This window comes from Pseudocercospora fijiensis, assembly GCF_000340215.1.
Source record: "Pseudocercospora fijiensis CIRAD86 unplaced genomic scaffold MYCFIscaffold_4, whole genome shotgun sequence".
Taxonomy (NCBI): Eukaryota; Fungi; Ascomycota; class Dothideomycetes; order Mycosphaerellales; family Mycosphaerellaceae; genus Pseudocercospora; species Pseudocercospora fijiensis.
In genome coordinates this window covers 5,673,897-5,691,306 of record NW_006921535.1, presented here as the reverse complement: position 1 = coordinate 5,691,306, position 17,410 = coordinate 5,673,897, and the positions used below count along the sequence as shown (strand labels likewise).

General features: G+C 53.4%; 7 protein-coding genes across 7 annotated transcripts; 2 read left to right on the top strand and 5 right to left on the bottom strand.

Moving 5' to 3' along the window:
- Positions 1-608: 608 nt before the first annotated feature.
- MYCFIDRAFT_175077 (uncharacterized protein) lies at positions 609-3,314 on the top strand (the record flags this gene model as incomplete). The annotated part of the gene is made up of 14 exons (XM_007928625.1): positions 609-952; positions 981-1,188; positions 1,221-1,331; positions 1,360-1,496; positions 1,525-1,889; positions 1,913-2,009; positions 2,043-2,308; positions 2,332-2,615; positions 2,645-2,690; positions 2,720-2,790; positions 2,826-2,945; positions 2,969-3,058; positions 3,091-3,119; positions 3,152-3,314. The coding sequence occupies 14 exons, from the start codon at positions 609-611 to the stop codon at positions 3,312-3,314; spliced, it is 2,331 nt and encodes a 776-aa protein (XP_007926816.1).
- A 131-nt stretch (positions 3,315-3,445) lies between these two features.
- On the bottom strand, positions 3,446-5,215 carry MYCFIDRAFT_47206 (uncharacterized protein; the record flags this gene model as incomplete). Its single annotated transcript, XM_007927647.1, has 1 exon — positions 3,446-5,215. The coding sequence occupies one exon, from the start codon at positions 5,213-5,215 to the stop codon at positions 3,446-3,448; it is 1,770 nt and encodes a 589-aa protein (XP_007925838.1).
- A 149-nt stretch (positions 5,216-5,364) lies between these two features.
- MYCFIDRAFT_175075 (uncharacterized protein) lies at positions 5,365-7,273 on the top strand (the record flags this gene model as incomplete). Its single annotated transcript, XM_007928624.1, has 6 exons — positions 5,365-5,386; positions 5,418-5,465; positions 5,508-5,635; positions 5,679-5,810; positions 5,864-6,504; positions 6,538-7,273. The coding sequence occupies 6 exons, from the start codon at positions 5,365-5,367 to the stop codon at positions 7,271-7,273; spliced, it is 1,707 nt and encodes a 568-aa protein (XP_007926815.1).
- A 1,845-nt stretch (positions 7,274-9,118) lies between these two features.
- Positions 9,119-11,284, bottom strand: MYCFIDRAFT_107517 (uncharacterized protein; the record flags this gene model as incomplete). Its single annotated transcript, XM_007928623.1, has 4 exons — positions 9,119-9,687; positions 9,738-10,890; positions 10,994-11,035; positions 11,204-11,284. Coding segments are annotated over 4 exons (1,845 nt in total), but the record flags the coding sequence as incomplete, so codon positions are not given.
- Positions 11,285-11,637: 353 nt separating this feature from the next.
- MYCFIDRAFT_175073 (uncharacterized protein) lies at positions 11,638-12,845 on the bottom strand (the record flags this gene model as incomplete). The annotated part of the gene is made up of 13 exons (XM_007928622.1): positions 11,638-11,650; positions 11,682-11,703; positions 11,740-11,849; positions 11,900-11,972; positions 11,996-12,027; positions 12,053-12,098; positions 12,164-12,183; positions 12,218-12,456; positions 12,488-12,560; positions 12,603-12,656; positions 12,688-12,724; positions 12,767-12,781; positions 12,812-12,845. The coding sequence occupies 13 exons, from the start codon at positions 12,843-12,845 to the stop codon at positions 11,638-11,640; spliced, it is 768 nt and encodes a 255-aa protein (XP_007926813.1).
- On the bottom strand, positions 12,846-13,502 carry MYCFIDRAFT_154183 (uncharacterized protein; the record flags this gene model as incomplete). The annotated part of the gene is made up of 1 exon (XM_007928621.1): positions 12,846-13,502. The coding sequence occupies one exon, from the start codon at positions 13,500-13,502 to the stop codon at positions 12,891-12,893; it is 612 nt and encodes a 203-aa protein (XP_007926812.1). The 3' UTR covers positions 12,846-12,890.
- A 1,066-nt stretch (positions 13,503-14,568) lies between these two features.
- MYCFIDRAFT_85489 (uncharacterized protein) lies at positions 14,569-17,055 on the bottom strand (the record flags this gene model as incomplete). Its single annotated transcript, XM_007928620.1, has 4 exons — positions 14,569-14,943; positions 15,428-16,394; positions 16,522-16,568; positions 16,966-17,055. 4 exons carry the CDS (start codon positions 17,053-17,055, stop codon positions 14,569-14,571), a joined length of 1,479 nt encoding a protein of 492 aa, XP_007926811.1.
- Positions 17,056-17,410: the final 355 nt, after the last annotated feature.

Genomic DNA, 17,410 nt, shown 5'->3' with positions numbered 1-17,410 from the left:
ACATGAAGCTGATCCATAAAACAATGGCAGAACATACGAGAATTGATCTTATTGTATACAACATTCAGTGCAATGCTTCGGCAGAAGTCGATGCCGCGAGCAGTTGTGGTATGTTTCTGCGTACGCTAATCAAGTGGTGGGCGCGGAGCCACTGAAGCTCGCAAAAGATGAGAACGATGAAAACAATACACAACGCGCCAAGACCCATATGAAACTCATCCATCTGAACATGACAAAACCAACACCAATAATGAACACCAAAAAAATGGCAAAAAATATAGATCTGAGCAGGCTCGATTTGCTTCTTCAGTGATCGATTTCATTTGCACCTGGATGGAACGGTAGATCTTGAGACCGTCCGGGGCTTTCGGCTAGCCCCTGAGCCATCTGTGAAATGTTAGTAACTGTGTACAAATGGAAGGTCTTGACTGCGACACGCCGGCCGCAATCTCACTCCCGGTCTCTGGATCATTGGCTGGCTAGGCCTCACCAGAGACATTGGTGCTGCTTTACCTACCGTATATAATAGTCAAATCCATCCTTGGCGGACTTGGTGCTGGGAAGGGGAATGTGAGCTTGTTCTCCTCCTCTGCCCGGATGGTTTGCCAATGCTACGCAGCGCAATGCATCATCAACAGCAGCACCTTTTCACCACTGCGGCCACCACCACTGCCAACAAATTACAATTGCCTTCACCACCATCTGGAAGGCACTCGCAACATCTATCAACAACCTCCAAAGCCTCTTTGACGCTGGCAGTGTGCTGCTGGCGGCCAGCCTGGTGTCGAACGCCCAGTGCATTACAGCATTTACCAGCGCAACGCAACACGCGCATCGAACCGTGGGTCCGTCCTCGGCGAGCACGCTTCTCCTCGTCAACCACCCGGCTGAATCAACGACGCGTCTGCAAGAATCGACGGACAAACAGCTCTGGCATCGCAAATCCAGATCTGTTCCACACCAAGCAGCAACTGACAAAGTCACGCAAAGAGCTCGATCCCTCGATCCATACCTGAGAAGCCGTCGAAGCAGCAGCGCAGTTACAAGTCCCTCCAAGAGAATTCTGCGCGTATTGGTGGCAGTACCGGCAAGACATTCGCAAATCTACGGACCAAAAGGAGCGCGCAGAAAGTGGTCCAAGAAGCACGACATCGTTGCCGTGTCCCTGGCATGCTCGAATGGGGTGGCGTGCGCTATAGACTTCGTTCATCGAGCTGCAGCAAGTCGACAATGCTCCATCAAATCCATCCCAGCTTGATACACGAGTTGTAACCACCGCGCGGCCGTCACAGCAACGCATCCCAAGTTCCTCAGGATCCTGCAGCATGGCAGTGATCGGGAGATTCGGCGACATTTGAGGCGCATCGCAATCATACTGTGCAGTCACGAGAAGCTCCCGGCTCGAACAGTCTAGGAAGAGTTTCGAGCACGATTTGGGTCACAGACGGAAGATGGGCAGATCGCAGCAAGAGCCGGGACACCGGTACTATGAGACAGTGAAGAAATGGACGTAACACCGTCGAGACGACTGCCTTGCCTTCGTTTAATTTGCCCACGGTCCACGGATATCGAAGGCTCCTTGTTGGAAGACGGTGGTCGTGAATCAGGGCTTGCGCTGATAAGTTCTTTTCCGTCCTCTGAACGACCATCTTTCCAGCCCCTGGGTCTTATCTATCAGCACGGAAATCGAAACGAGGTCCTCGACCAGCAGAGGCCGGCGACGCGGATCTTCGGACTGAATAGAGCATTGCACAATGCCACTGGTTACTCTATAGGCGACAGTCTGCCATCGCCACCAATGCCTTTTTCGAAAAACCATTTGCAAGTCGACATCGAAGGATCGAAAAGCAACATCGCTACGACTCCAATGCTTGGCCACCATAAGCCAGGTGCAGTGTGCGGCTGAGGAAAGATCGAAGGATGTGCAATCTCACAGCTTCGAGCGTTGACAGTTATCGCCGCCAACGCTTTTTCGGATGGGTGGGCAGAGAGCGTTCGACTTCGCTATTGTGTCGTTGGATCTGATACCTTTGACAACGAAGACACCATGCGGAGAGAGATGAAGAATTAAGGCCAAAGCGAGCGTTCGGTTTCGCGATTACGTCGTTGGATATGATACCTTTATTTCCGAAGACGCAACGCGGAGAGATGGGTGAGAAAGCAGTAGCCACTTCCGGAGATCTTCTTTTTCAGTCTGCTGCGACACCATGCGGCGGTGACAAAGACCGTTGGAGGGCGAGACAGCAGCGTGAGTCCAGGACGATATTATATGGCCACTACCTTACGAATCCTACGTGCGCTGCATGGCGTTACGAATTGAAGTTCGTATAGCAGATTCATCTTCATCGAAATGCTCAGTCCCGGCTGAGGGATATGACGCGGCCCAAGCTCATCGACAAAAAGCTTTGGGAGTTGCTCCAAACGACGTTGATTGTATCCCTTGTACTTCTTCTCGAGACGATCGACTGGAACGAACGATGCAGCTTGCAGAGTCCACATTCATCCATAAAACCACGCAGTCGTCACTCACGAATATCATCGACTTGATAACTGGTCTGGCCTTGCCTGTTTTTCCCAACCTCATTTTCGTATGGAACTGCTTCTTACAGGACTGCGTTTCAAGGCATCAACGAATGCCGTAGAGTCCACTGGAAACTTCCAACAGGCCAGGATTGGCCACCTCACACAGCGTGACTACGCAGAAAGTTGACGTTATGAGCTGCCCCAGTCGGTCAGGAGAACGATATCACCGTCTTGAAGATGCCATATTCCGTGCTCCAGAGCAACACAGTTACTCGCACCAGAGGCAAGTGTTAATCGGCCAGGTACATTGGACTGGCTTGAACTTGAAATGGAAACTCGCCAAGCAGCACCGAATCTTCCTCAACCACCACCAGACGAGGCTCGGTCCGCGGAATGCAAGACGCTTCGTTCCACGTACTCAAGTGCATGGTGGTGTCATCTCGAGTGTTGGACCGATCATCGCTACCATTCTCGTATTGCAGCACTCCACTATCGAACTGAGAACTGCCGAAACGACCCCAACTCCCTCGTCTCGGTGATGTAAGGCGTCGGCCATGCTACATGTAGTATTGGCTGAAGGTATCAAGCGAGCCGCAGTCCATGGGGACTAGTGAATTTTCATTGATAGTTTCGCACACGCTACAGTGGTTGGTGCACTGGGCGATTGGAGTTCGGAAGATTTGGGCCAAGTTGAGGTTGCCGGAATGGAGCTGGTGACTGATGCAAAGCGGACGAGGCTGAAAAGAGATCCTGATGGCATCGGCATCCTGAAGCTACATGTAGTTTCGTAGCAGATCCGGGCTGGGAAGTAGAGTCTGAAAATCAGACACGATACTCCCAAAACGGCTCTTGATTCATTTCACTCCGCGCTCATGTGTCTTCCCGCCGAAGCCGTTGCATGAAAAGCCAACTTCCGCAGCCCTCAATTATGCACCCCACCCCCAACATTCGCCGTACTCCTCCCCAAACCCCCCTTATACCTCTCCAAAGCCCTTTTCCTCGCCATCGAATGCTCAACCATCGGCCTCGGATACCCCGCCTTCTCCGCCTCCTTCGCGGCTCCGCGTCCATAAGGATCATGAATCGCCTTACCCTTGATATTCTTCAACTCAGGCACCCATTTCCGGATATACTCCCCGCTCGCATCAAACTTCTCGCTCTGAAGCCAAGGATTGAAAATTCGGAAATAAGGCTGAGGATCCACGCCGGTGGAAGCGGAGAAGCCCCAACCACCGTTGTTCGAAGCGAAGTCTCCGTCGATCAAGTTTTCCATGAAGTACTTTTCGCCCTGGCGCCAGTCGAGGAGGAGGTCTTTGGCGAGGAAGGAGGCGACGATCATGCGGCAGCGGTTGTGGATGTAGGCCGTTTGTTTGCATTGGCGCATTGCGGCGTCGACGATGGGGAAGCCGGTGGTTCCGGCGGTCCAGCGTTGGAAGTGCTCGTCGTTGTATTCCCATTCGATGTCGCTGTATTCGTATTTGAAGGGTTTGAACATGCAGACGTACGGCCAGTGTGATAGGACGTGTTTGTAGAAGTCTCGCCAGGCGATTTCGGAAATCCAGGTTATGATGCCTTGAATGCCGGCGTCGAGCTTGTTGGCGGTGTTGGCTTCGCGTGCGGCACGAATGGCTGTTCGAGCTGCGAGGGATCCGGCGCTGAAGTGTGCCGAGAGGTTTGAAGTCGAGTTTGCGGACGGGAAGTTTCTGGTGTCTTTGTATTTGTTGATCTTCTCTTTCAGGAAGCGCTGGAGTCGTTCTTGGGCTTCGTGCTCGCCGGCAGGCCAGATTGAGGCCAATCGTTTCCGGTCTTCTTCGGAAAGACGCTTGTTCTCAGGCGCAGGCGGGATTGCTGCATCGAAGATATCCTTGAACTTCTGCTTGGCGGAGTCTGGATTGGCATCCGGGGCTTCGCTGACATTCAGAACGTATGGATGCTCATGAATGAACTTTACCCAAGCCCGATACCACGGAGTGTAGACTGAGTATTGCTTACCGGCTCCAGACATGAGATCTCCCGGCTTCACCACCACATCATCGTGCAGACAATTCACAGAAATGCCCTTCTTCAGGCCTTGCTTGATGAGCTGGGTCTCTCGTCGCAGCTCGTCCACCTCGTACTCGATGTTGCAGAACAGATGTTTGGCATTCCACTCTTCGCACAAGGAGAGTATGTGCGGCAATACCTTTGCCCTTTTCTCCATAGTTTTGACGTACAGCGGAATGTTCTTTTCGGCCAGATCCTGCTTCAGAACCTCCAGCGTTCTCAAATCGAAATCCACTCTGGCCTTGCTGGTGAAGTGTGCTTGATAGTCTTCCGGACTGACGATGAACATGCAAACCAAATTCGCGTTGTTCTTCTTGGCCAGCTCGCTCGCTGCTCTCAGGCCTCTATTGTCGTACTGCCTCAAATCTCTCTTGAACCAATGCACCACTGTCTCGCCCGTTTTGATCTTTTCGCGCTCCTTTTTGGTCGCAGCGATTGCGTCTTCAAGCAGCTTGCTTGGCCTCGGTATCTCCCCATCGTTGTACTGCTTGCATCGTTCGTTGGACATTTCGGGTGGATAGAATTCGCGCTGGACAATGCCCACTTTCTCTGCAATGCGCGAATGGTCGAAGTTTTCCGCGCCCGGTTCGCGCTTGGCCTGTTTGACCGGTGGCCGCACTGGCGAGGTTGCTTTGCGTTTTGGGGCCATCGTCGTCGTTGTCGTCGCGTAGAAGGCTACTCGGGAGGGTGGATGGGAGGGAGCTCGACTTGAGATGGATCGCGGTGTAGTAAGCAATGTACTTTGGACGCAGGCGACGATGCGCATGCGGCTTGGATGTGATCGATATCGGTATGCTGATGTTTGTCATTCGCGTCGAGGGTGAAAGGAGAGGCATGGCTCTGACGCGGAGGCACAAGCCTCGACTCCTTTGTCAGTGAAGCCATTTCCATATCCATACGTCACGTCGAAAGGCGCTAGCGGCAAGCGAGATCTCAATCAGATTTCATGCATCTTCAATCAATTATCAATTGCTCCCTCTGCTATCCTTTATCAATCAGGTCAAATGATATCGAGTCTCGAGACTGCACTGGAGAGCTTTCAGTTCTCCCTATGCTGCTTGTATATATAGTGATGTATTAGCATTTCGTTCAATCGATCGTTGCACTGTGAGCCGACTGGGATCCTTTGTCAGCTCCCGAATTCCGACCCAGTTTCCCCAGACACTTCACTTACTTCAACACTCGGTCCTTCACTTTTCCATCAGAATGACAATGGCCTGTCGATTCCAGTCCTTACCGATGCAGTAATGGCGCCAACCCGCATTAAAAAGCGGCTATGGTTTCGACAAAAGTCCAGAGGGGCCAGAAGATCCTGAAACCTAGCAGTCTCAAATCCAGGCGCAAAGCTCCGAAACCGCCCATTGCCTTGCCCGTGGTCTCTGCTCCCAACGAGGCTTCTGTCCAGCCCATAAAGCCCCTTCTCAGCGGGCGTAATCGCGTCGCGGCTCGACGTTCGACATTACTGCCCCTGCGCACAGTTTCACAGCAGCGACTCGCGCTACTGACCGCGCAATCAAGCGTCGTACCGCTTCCGACGCCAAATCTCAAAAACCGTACATCTTTCCTAGCGAGGTTGTCCCAAAGTCGTGTCAGCCCAGCAGTCCTCCGGTCTCTCGGGCTCCGGCGGTGGATACCCGGATCCGGTCTGCTGAGATCGTCCAGACGAAGACCCGAGGACTGTGGCGACATCTACAGCCTGCAATCCATGCTGGGACTTCGCGCCGCTGAAAGTAGCTTGTCTAATGTCACACTCTTATCGTTGGACCTGGAATGGCGGCCGTCACCAGGCTCGTTTCAAATCACCGAGATCGGGATCTCGGTGCTGAAGACGAAGAACATCAGAGGTGCGGCTTTTGGGCCTTACGGGCATGGTTGGTTCGCCAAAATGGAGCATCGTACGCAATCTCCCACTGCTGCCATTTGTTTCGGCACTGACCAGTGAGTAGACCATATAGCAGTAGCAACATCCAGCTTAGATCCAAAGCCAATCGCTCCCTCTCTGTTCGCGAGCACCCAGAGACTTTCCCATGTCCAGGCCAGAGAGGAGATTGCAAGAGTCATCGCATCCTTGGACTCTGACAACGACCCGGGTCAATTGGTCATTGTCGGGCAGTCCGTAGAGGGAGACATCCAGAGGCTGCGCAGAGATCCTTTGTATGCCATTGACATGAGAAAATGCTCCGGCGCCGACATGCCGTTCCATTCCATCCTGGATACCTTCGACCTGGCGCGTGCAGCACGGCGCCGAGGCACCAGGTTTAGGACCCTCCGCCTATCTGGCATCGCTCGCACCGCCGGCATCGATCCAAAATACTGGATGAAGCAACGCGACCTGTTCGGCAATGTTTCCGCGCTGGTCGGAGTCCACAACGCCAGCAACGATGCCGCCTACGCTCTTATGACGGCACTGCTGCTGGGCATGAGGTGGAACGATCTCGTCGGCTCGGAGGAGAAGCGAATGGCGAGGGCACGCGTGTGGAATACGAGTCGTGGCACCAGACTCCCTGCACAAGTGGCCGTCAAAACCTTCACCGACGAGGAGTGGAAGGCGTGTGCACCCGCGGCACGCGCTCGGAAAAAACGTTGGAGGACACATCGCGATCGAAGACAAGCGCGGACAGAAGAAGCTGAGATGGAAGAGACGACGACGGAGATCGAGAGACCCGACTGGCTGCAGTGGATCACATCTCTTTTCAGTCGGACTTGATTCTCCAAATTTCGCCCCTCGGACAGGTTCCCATCTCCCTCTCCCTCTCCCAGGCTAACTTGTTCACCACTCCCAGCCTCTCACACGCCAATCACTCCCCCTCCCGCCCCAAATCCTCCACGTCGGCCTGTAACTGGACCAGTGCGGCATCGAGGGCGGTATCGAAACGCCTTCCCATCGCTCCAGCGGCCCTAAGCACCCATTTTGCCGTCGCGATCGGCGATCATAGCATTCCAATCGCGCTCCATGGCGCGCATACTGGCTAAGGCGTGGTCGCGCTGGTTGCGTAGGTGGTCGTTCTGGTAGCCCAGTTCTTCGACAAGCAGGTTGTTAGTGCGTATTGGACTGGTATGTATTGCATGCAACTTACTTTGACGGACCAAGTGTTCTCGAGACGCCATGGTGGTTGCGGCCGATGGCGACTTTGGGTGTCGATGTAGGTGGAAAGAAATGGAAGGCGAGCTGTGCACAGAATTGGAGCTTTTCGGTTGCCGGCACTGAAAGAGATGGCTACACGAACGGTTCTGCTGTCTACTCAGCTTGAATTGGGCCCTTAACTCTGCTGGGGGCCTGTGCGCTTCATGCGCTTCATCGTCTCCAAGGTCTTACCTAATCTGAGTGCCTGCTGCATACCTAGGTGCCAAAGATCTTGCGGGAATATCGAGAGCGACGTGTAGCAGCAGCGGTGTAGATCAATACAACAACTCACAGGACTTCCTCTGGTCTCTTCCCAATTGACAGATTGCGGCCGACCTCACTTCAGTCATGCGATGCTCTTCAACGCTTGTATACGCTCCATCAGACTACAAGCTCCCCAAGACCTTACTTCCTCTAAGTGCCTGCAGCAGACCTAGGGACCAAATACCCTACGGAAATGGAGAGAGCGAGTTACACCAACACCGATATGGACGAATACAAAAACCCTCACCATCCTCCAATTCCCAGATCACAGCTAGTCAACCATATCTCCTCCTCCTCACCACGAACCAGAACACCAATCCATCCTCAACCATAACAACACCATCTATCATTCAACCAATAAACCATCCTAAACACCACCATACCCCCATTCCCTCAAAATCCCCCCAATACGGGAGGTAAGTAGACTAGGTTTGATTAAGTTTACCTCGTCTAACTCCTCTATATATCTCCGTAAAAACATCTTCTATAAAACCCCCGGACTTGTCATATAAAACCTTAAGCCACCCTAAGTATAAGAGCTATATAGAGCAACGTAGAGTGGGCTCACTTGTACAGGCAGTAGGTGATTCCAAACAGCTCCGCAAAAACATCTTCTGCAGGACACTCGGGCGTGTCATACAAGGCCTTTGACATAACATCGCACTTCGAAAAGCGCACAGAATCAAAATCGAAATCATTCGCACACCGGAGACTTGAGATCATCATGCATCATACACGAGCACTATCCACAATCTCTACAAACCCCACCCCACCTCACCCCATCCATAAAACCCCATCTCAAAAATCTACACAAAACGCCTCGCTTTCTAACACCCATACACAAACTCAATCTAATCAATCATAAAGCCAAAGCGGCGAATTCCAAACATCCAACTCCAAAGCCTCAAAATGTTCCATACCGGGCTCCTAGACCTGATACGGCATTCCAAGGGGATCGTTGGCACCAAAAAGACCATGCTGACCAAGACCAGCAATGTTCCCATCGAGAGCCCAGCTGAGAGGATCAAAGACGGCGTTGCCGCCGAAAGTTGCGTCCCAGTTCATGGCGTCGAGGTCGTTGTGTTGGCCGATGTTCATGGCGGTGCTTGGCTGCTGCAGTGCGATTTCCGGCATGCCGTTGGGTGGCACGGGCGTGTTGCGGTTGGTGTCGGGGAGTTTTGTTGGGTTTTGGATGTCGTGGATTAGATTGTCGCCTCCTGCTTTGCCGGCCTTCTCGCGCCAGCGCCAGATCGCGTCGTAGAGGACCGAAAGCGAGGAGCGACAGCGGACTTTGAGTTGGAGTTCTTCTCCGGAATCGTTGCGTGTGTCTGCTTTGAACAGTTCTTGCTCGCCAGCTCCACTGGACAGCCAAAGCTGGGCCATGACTTCTGCGAGGCGTTGGGGTAGATCGTTGGAGCGGACGCTGAGCTTGCGGAGGGCGCCGACAGCGCGGCTGAAGAGTGTACGGCCGTGCACAGTGTCGACATGCTTGGCGTAGAAGGAGTTGAGGATCTTGAGGAGGGTGACGGATGCAGCGAGCATCATTTGTTCGACGTAGCGAGGGACGTACGCGAATTGCTCTGCCTTCATCTCACTGACGTGCTCCAACAGTGCGGAGGCCGCGATGTAGACGTTGCGCAGGTCTGCAAGCCAATTGGGCTGACCCGGCTTGTCGAAGAAGGCGGTGAGACGAAGATGGAGGGCTGCGGCTTTGAGGAAGAGGATCTCAATCGCTATGATGTTTGTTAGCGCCACTCGGCGAGATTGGTTATGAAGAGCTTACATGAATTGCTGGTCGACAGAACCGTCACTTCCAGCTCGCCGAGTTCGCGGGCGTACATGTCGATCTGAAGACCTCGCTGCGCCTGGTCCACCTCCACAATATGGTCGCGCTGCATGGTGAAGAGTGTGCGGGTGACGGTGTCGCAGAATTTCTCAATCTGACATCGTCGCTGAAGTTCTGGCTTCATTCGATCAAGATGCAAGCCGTAGGTAAACCAGGCCCATCTGGAAAGCGGGGGCTGGCCCATACCTGTGCTCACATATTGCGCGACGATGTTGACAGTGGCCCAAGTGTTGAGTCGGTCGGCGATGTCTTCCTCGCGCAGCTCCATGCGGAATCTGCTGAAGTCTTGGGCATGCGAGGGCCGATGTAAGCCATATTGCATGGCGAGCTGAAACATGATTCCGCACATCATCATGGTCGGTTCTTGCGATGTCGACGCACTCGGCAAAGGCCATGCGCAGAGTAGTGCTAATGCCTTGCAGACCTGGTAGGTTTGCGGGACTTGCGAAAGTGTCGTCCAGAGAATCTCTTCCAGTGGCCGCTGCAGCTCAACGAACAAGCCAGGCTTTGCTTCATAGCGGCGTGCAGCAATGGCGACAATGGTCCAATGCAGAAGCGGATGATGGCCGTAGTAGTCTTCGTACGTCGCTTTGGGGTCCAGCACAGGTAGGAAATCGTGATAGTGGTTGAAGTATACTTGGTAGAGGTCGAGGATGTGCGACTCGCTCAAGGTCACACTGCCAATCGTCGTCTGCGATGTTCCAGGCGTGATGGATGGATAGCTCGTCGGCGCCAGCTCGCGGTACCCTTGGCTGAGGTCGAGCAAGCTCCGCGATGCAGCAGCCTCGTTGGCGCCCACGAACGCGCTGTTTCCACCCATTGTCGCGACTGGAGCACCACCATCTGGAGAAGGCTGATAGCTGCCGGTGTAGGCTGACTGCGGCGTCTCCTCGGGCAGGTACATGCCCAATGCCTCATAGCGAGCGAGCCTGGCCTTGGCCTTCTCGAGCTCCTTGACCATCTCCTCGTGGGCGGCTCTCTTTCCCAGCCGCTTGAAGCCATCGTCGATGCTGCATTTCAGGTTGTGTTTCTTGCATCGATCGCATGGGACATAGTGGTCGCCCGGGCCTGCGACGACATTGCATCGAAGCTGTACACAAGCATGTCAGTCAGCACGGGCAAGTGAATGAATGATTGGTGGGAGAGCAGGGGGTGGCATGGCGGGAGCGGGATTGCATGTGACTGCGACTGACCTTTTGCTGGCGACAGTCATTGCAGGCGCGCTTCACGCCGGGCTGGTGTCGCTGCTTGTTGCCGTTGCTGGTCGGACTGCCCGCGAAGCCGCCAGCGCTGCCCGGAGCTCCGCTACCGCTGCCGCCGCCGCCGCCGCCGCCGCCGCCGACCCCTCCTCCACCGGGCGATTGCGCTTGCAGCGGACCGCCGTCGCCATTCTCGGTGGCCACCGAAATGCGCTTTCTCTTTCTCGCGGCGCCGTCGTCGTCGGCGGCGGGACTGGTGGGCGATGCGTGCGCCGACGATGCCAGGGCGGACGCCGGTGGGTCGAAACTGGTGCCGCTGTGCCAGGACATTGCGCGCAATTCCGCGACCGATGATGTTTGTTTGCGACCGATGCCGGAGCACTCGAGCCTGATACCGCACTGGACACTCAACTTAATGTTTCTGCCAAGCCCGAATGAATTCTACCATCACGTGAAAGCTCGGATGTACGTTTATGGTAAGCCTGAAAATACCGAGACATTACCTCACAACCATCTCTCCATTTCCTGTATGCACAAAAAAACACGCTCGGCAACATTAAAAGCACAACTAGTCCCTCTTCATAAGATCTAGACCTTCGCCAACATCCTCGTTCGTTAGAATAAGGCGTGTGAACACACTATGAATATTCACTCACCCAGAACATTCAACGTCGTCTTTCACGCTGCTAGGTAGACCAGTCCATCTCAATTCAAGCGATCATTGAACAATATCGTTTTACTCAGGAATAGCTGAGTTGTAGATAGAGGAATGACTGGTGGCGCCGTTGAGGTTGTAAGAGAGGATTTTGCAGACTGCCTGGAATTATTGACGGCTAGGGTTTTAGTTGCCCTGTTGGAAGGACGTTTCGACAAGATCCACTAGGCGAATCGACAAATTACAAGCAAGCCTCGTACTCGGCTCGCTGGAGTTTGCCGTCTTTCATTGAGCGAAGGGATGTGTGCTCAGCTTTGGCTAATGGATGGTGCATGAGTGACTGTAGAGCTGGAATATGAGAGTACCATCCGGCCTTCCCTTACGCCTTCGATGCAGACTTGCTAATAGCGCCAAGGATGAAGTCGAGCCCAGTCTTATGAAAGTCTTCCGCATCATTGCAAGCGTACTACGACCCGTCCGATATATAGTCGCCGCTTCTTTCTCGACACATCCCTGCAGTCCCGTCGTGCTAGCAGTGACATGGACTCTTCGAGACGCTCGACTTTGTCGGACTGGAAGAGACATCTGGGTACTGCAAAGCGTAGTGGGGTTTGACGAGAAGGGTAATGCGAAGGCGACGCTGTGGCTGCTCGAGGTGGTAGGCTCGCAGGTGGAATATTGGGTCGAGCTCCGTTTCATCCATCGACGCAAGACGCACGCTTTGATACCCGAGAAGCGCAGTAGTAGTATGGCGACGGAGTTGGTAGAGTTTTCCTGTAAGAACAGTCGTGAAATCGTAGGCCTACCCGGAAATCAGCTCCATTTCCACACACTCTGCAGCTGACACTGTCTGCGAACTGGACGGTACTGCTCCCGGCGGCAGGCTGAAGCAATTTCGACAAGCTACTTGCAAATCAGCTCCATTTAATTCAGCCTCTCAGCAACCACGGTGTCGAACGCGAGAAGCACAGCTCATGGCGGCATGCGAAAGCAGTGTCGTGCCTACTTCCAAATCAGCTCCATTCCATTCCACTTCGCAGCCAGCACGGTATGAAACGCGAGGAGCACGGCTCATAATGCCATGCGGAAGCAACATCGTAACCTTCGACAACCTACTCGCAAATCAGCTCCATTTCAATCCCCTTCACAGCAACCACGGTGTGAAACGCAATCAGCACAGCACATATCCATCAGGCAGAAGCAGCATCAAATTTCCCATTATTCACCCCCTGTATCCTACTCATACCTAAGCTCCGGCAACCTCCTCAAAAAATGACTCGGACACTCATACCCCCCGGGATTATTCTGCAAATACAACTGATGATACTTCTCCGCATCCCACCACTGTCCAGCCGGCAGGATCTCCGTAACAATCTTCCCAGCATACCACTGCTCATTCGCCGCCTTGGTAACCATCTCGGCAACCCTCCTCTGCTCCTCATCATGATAGAAAATGCCCGAACGATACTGCGAGCCTGTATCGGGGCCTTGACGATTGGCGGTGGTGGGGTCATGCATTTTGTAGAAGTATTCGATGAGGGTTTTGTACGAGAGTTTTTGCGGGTCAAAGAGGATTTGGCAGGCTTCGGCGTGCCCGGTTCGCCCGCTGCAGACGGCGCGGTAGCTGGGGGACTCGGTGTCGCCGCCGATGTAGCCTACGCGTGCGTCCAGTAAGCCTTTGTCTTTGAAGTCGTGGCGGTACATGTGTTCGACGCCCCAGAAACAGCCGGCGGCGATGGTGGCGCGCTGGGCGCCGTCGGGGACTGTCATTTGGGATGTGGTTTCCGGGGTGAAGTGGATGGATGTGGAGGAGAAGGGTCGCATGAGGCGTTGGAGGAGGGAGGCCATGAGGAGGCCGAGGAAAAGGAAGAGGAAGACGAGTTTGGTTGTGGCCTTCAGGGTGAAGGTGTGGTATATGAAGGTCTGATTGTGAGGTGAAGTGCTATGTGCAGGATTGTGGCGTGGAGATGGCCAAAAGAAGTGTGATGTGGAATCTTTCGAGGTGAATGATGAGCTCATCGGCAACAAGCTCTCGCTCTCGGCTCGGCGATCGACAAGGGTCTTTGGGGGGCGGAAAGGGAGGTGGAATGCTTTGCCTTACATTTCAGGTGGAGGTTCTCCTCTTGATCACGAGGTAAAGCACCTGGATCACTCGGCGCCACATTGGGCGGTCGCCAAACGCCCAGTTGCCGTTCAGGTGGTCGTAAATACGACCGAGGAGGCCGTCGTGCTCCAGAGCGCCCTGGAGCAGCAGGAAATAGACCGCGCGCATGCGCGGGTCGCGCTATAATGTGTCAGTATTCACCGCCTGCGACTCGAGACAGATGGACAGTATAAGAGTATAACAAAGGAATTGCCGGGTACGCCCTCGAGGTATGTCGCTTAGCTGTGAATGATGTTCGTTCTCGCGCGAAGAATGGCCATCCGGGATTCCCATAAAGATACACCAAGATTGTACCAGTTCCAGAGACCTCCCTAAGCAGGATGATACAGGGGATGTCCACTAAAGCGAAGAAAGAAGTTCAATGCAGCGCAACAAGCCCGCAAAGGAGCTGCTGGCTGCTTGATGGATGGATTCGATGTCTCGCTCCCAAGACTCTCGACTTCGATGACGTGTGGAGGAGGCAGTGAAAAAGAAGTGCGGTGCAAGGTAGGAATCATGCCGACGAGTTGTATGAGGGAGGAAGGTGGTGCAGCAACCAACTCAGCTTCAAGCTCACGCGCGAGGCTGGCTATGAAACTCCACCATGTCAAAAGTTCATTGGATTGCAGGGTGACGGCTCATGAGCAGAAAAACGTGCAAGGTGTGGGGCTGACTCCGAAAGTGGAGCGAGTGCATATGACAGTGGTATTGAAGGAACGTGCATGAAGACTGCTGCCGAGCAGAGCGAGCCGCAGCGGGAAGAGAGTCAGGTTATTGGAATGCTGGCGAAAGTCCACTCCCACCACAGAGCGCTCCCGGAGTCGCATTTATGCATCCAGATACCGCTCGCCATCCAGCTCCCTCGCCAGGACTGAGAAAGCAGAGCTGAGTGTGATCCATCTCCTTCCAGGTGACAAAGCAGATCGCCCATTTGAAAGCCGCTCTTCCAGGAATCAATTGCCAGAAGCACCAGAGCTGAGGCAAGGCGCGCGGTGGCCAGTTGTGCTGCGAAGTGGACATCCAGAACGCAGGCGACGAGGTGAGCTGACGAGGTGCGAAGGTCGAACTGTCCGGCTCCAGGCGAGTGCAACAAGCAAAGAATAACGAAAGAGATATGAGAAGGATAGTGCCTATCACAGCGAGGAGCTGATCGAGGGTGTAAGTGTGCAAACTTTACCTCTCGGACGTACTCGTCCGCAAACCAGTCGAACACGTCCTCTCGGACCTCGTTCTCCAGCGTGTACTGCATCTCTTTTTACGTCGTGGTGGTGGTGGTGGTGGTGGTGGTGGTGATGGTGATGGTGATGGTGGTGTCGGCGGAGGTGTTGCTGGTCTTGTTCTTTCACTGTGTTGTGGTGGTGTCGATGCTGGTACTGGTGGTAGCTGGGGAGTCAAGGGACGATAGTGCAAAATTTGCTCTGTAACCACCGCAGAGCTAGGGCCATCTATTGCTAACGGCTCTGCAGCTTCACTTTCCTCCTTGCCAACAGCTTCCACAACGCGAGGACTTCTGCTCCATCCACATATCAGCTTCTCAGAACGGAATCCTCTCAACCGGCACATTTCTATATCGATCGCTCAATGCCATCCCTCTCCAATGCCGTTTGCGAAGGGTCACTGGCCAACCCACCCCAGATTTGTCGCCACGATACCCTCTGCTGGTCAACTCGTCGATCCGTTCCTGGATGCCCTCGGCTTGGGCCACGAACTGTCGCAGCATCATTCGCGATTCGATATGACAACTTTCGATTTCGTTGGACGTCATTATGAAGCTGGTGTTCTTGAAGCAATGCCGCACACTGCTCTCTATGCCAAAATCAATATTGGGCCCAAGTTCCCGCTTGGCGTGCGCCTCCACATGGCTGGCTATCTGGATGAAAACCACTCCGTGTCCATCTTCGCCGATGTTACGAAGTCTTGTCGCACGACAATCAGCATTGCTGCATATCCGCCAGGGTCGTGGAGTCTCCTCATCTTCGTCGAATCTCCAGTCGTTGCATGCGTAAGTCGAGATGAAGGCATGAACACATTCGTGTACCAACGTTGCGACGATGCCATCGACATGGCTATACTTGGCGTGTGATGGATGATCTCGGTGGACATCAGCCGGATCCATACGCACGTCTGTCCAGCTATGGGCCTTTCTTTTATGCTTGCAAAGACCTAACGCCTGACTGTGTCTAGCCAAGCCTATCCTCCACTTGAACCGACACCGTCGTAGGGCATCGAAGAAGAATATCTCGCTAATGATATCCACACCCTTCTGCATGAGTTTCGTAGAGGGAATCGCAAATGGACATGTTCGCTGCCGCTTTCTAAACCTCTGGAGTGCGGCGTCGAGCTTACTCTTCCACGCTCGAAGTTTATGCTCCGGATCAAGACCGATAGCATTTGACTTGTCACTGAGATGGTTGATCAACTGCGAAGCAAGTTCCAACGGACAATGTTTCTCACGGGACAGCGTAAATCTTTGACCGCTGCGCATCTGCCTGACTTTGACCTTGGCGTGATGGAAGTTCACAGATGATGGCTTGGAAGTCGCGAAGAGGAAAGAGTTTCCGGAACTCTGCTTCTCACCAAAGACACTGACTCTTGGACTGACCAGCGGTGGTTGAGATGAATCAGTACTTCGTTGACGATTTGCCACAATGGCTTCAGCGCGAGATCGTCTTCGATGACGAACAACTTTGCTTTGATTTCTTGGGTATCTTCCTGGCATGGTACCTGACGACTGAGGAAATGACGGAAATGAAGACGTAAGACTTGAATAGCTGTGAAAAACTTACGATAAACTGTCTGAAGCATTTATGAAGGAGTCCTGAACTGCTTAAGAATTACCACCAACGCTGATCGTCTAGCGGCGAGACGTGTCTCGCATTATGGATAAGACTTTTCGACTACGATGGTTCTTCCACAAGATGAGACACTTGTGTGCGGAAGCTCGCAGGCGTTCTCAAGTGTTTCAGCCACGGTAAGAATATCTTCGAGTTATGGAATCTTGCAATTAGCTGAAATCGCACGCCGATTGAGTATACAGGCTACACTTAGCAGCTACCTGGGTCGATTTGCGAGGCATTGATCTGAGTATAAACGCACTTGCTGAAAACACTTGTGACCGAGACAGCTCTACAGACTAGCGTTCCTTCTTTCCATGTGGACATATCGTACCATTCGATCGAATTGCTCGTGGAAACGAACGCCATGTCCAAGCTTATAGACCAGATCAATCAGAGTAATCGCCTTACTGCAGATTGGCATGTCAGCGAGTCCAAGGCACGTACAGCCTCTGGATGCGCTCCAAGCAATCCTGGAATGACCGATTGGCAAACTTCCTTCCCTAACCAACACCCCCACGACAGACTCTCGCTCACAGATGCTACAGACCGATCTCGTTGGCAAGGGCGCCATTCACTTCAGTCTCGTCCCCGATTTTGCGGAGGAGGCCATCATCACCTCATTAGTCCTCGGCATCAGAATCTGTCGAAGAAGAGCTGAAGAGTCGAGACCCATACGACGTGTTCGTGATTTCCAGATCTGTCAGAAATCATGGACGTCCTGTAGGTATTGCAGAATCTAACTGCAGGTCTAATGGCAGTGCACCAGGCTGAAGACA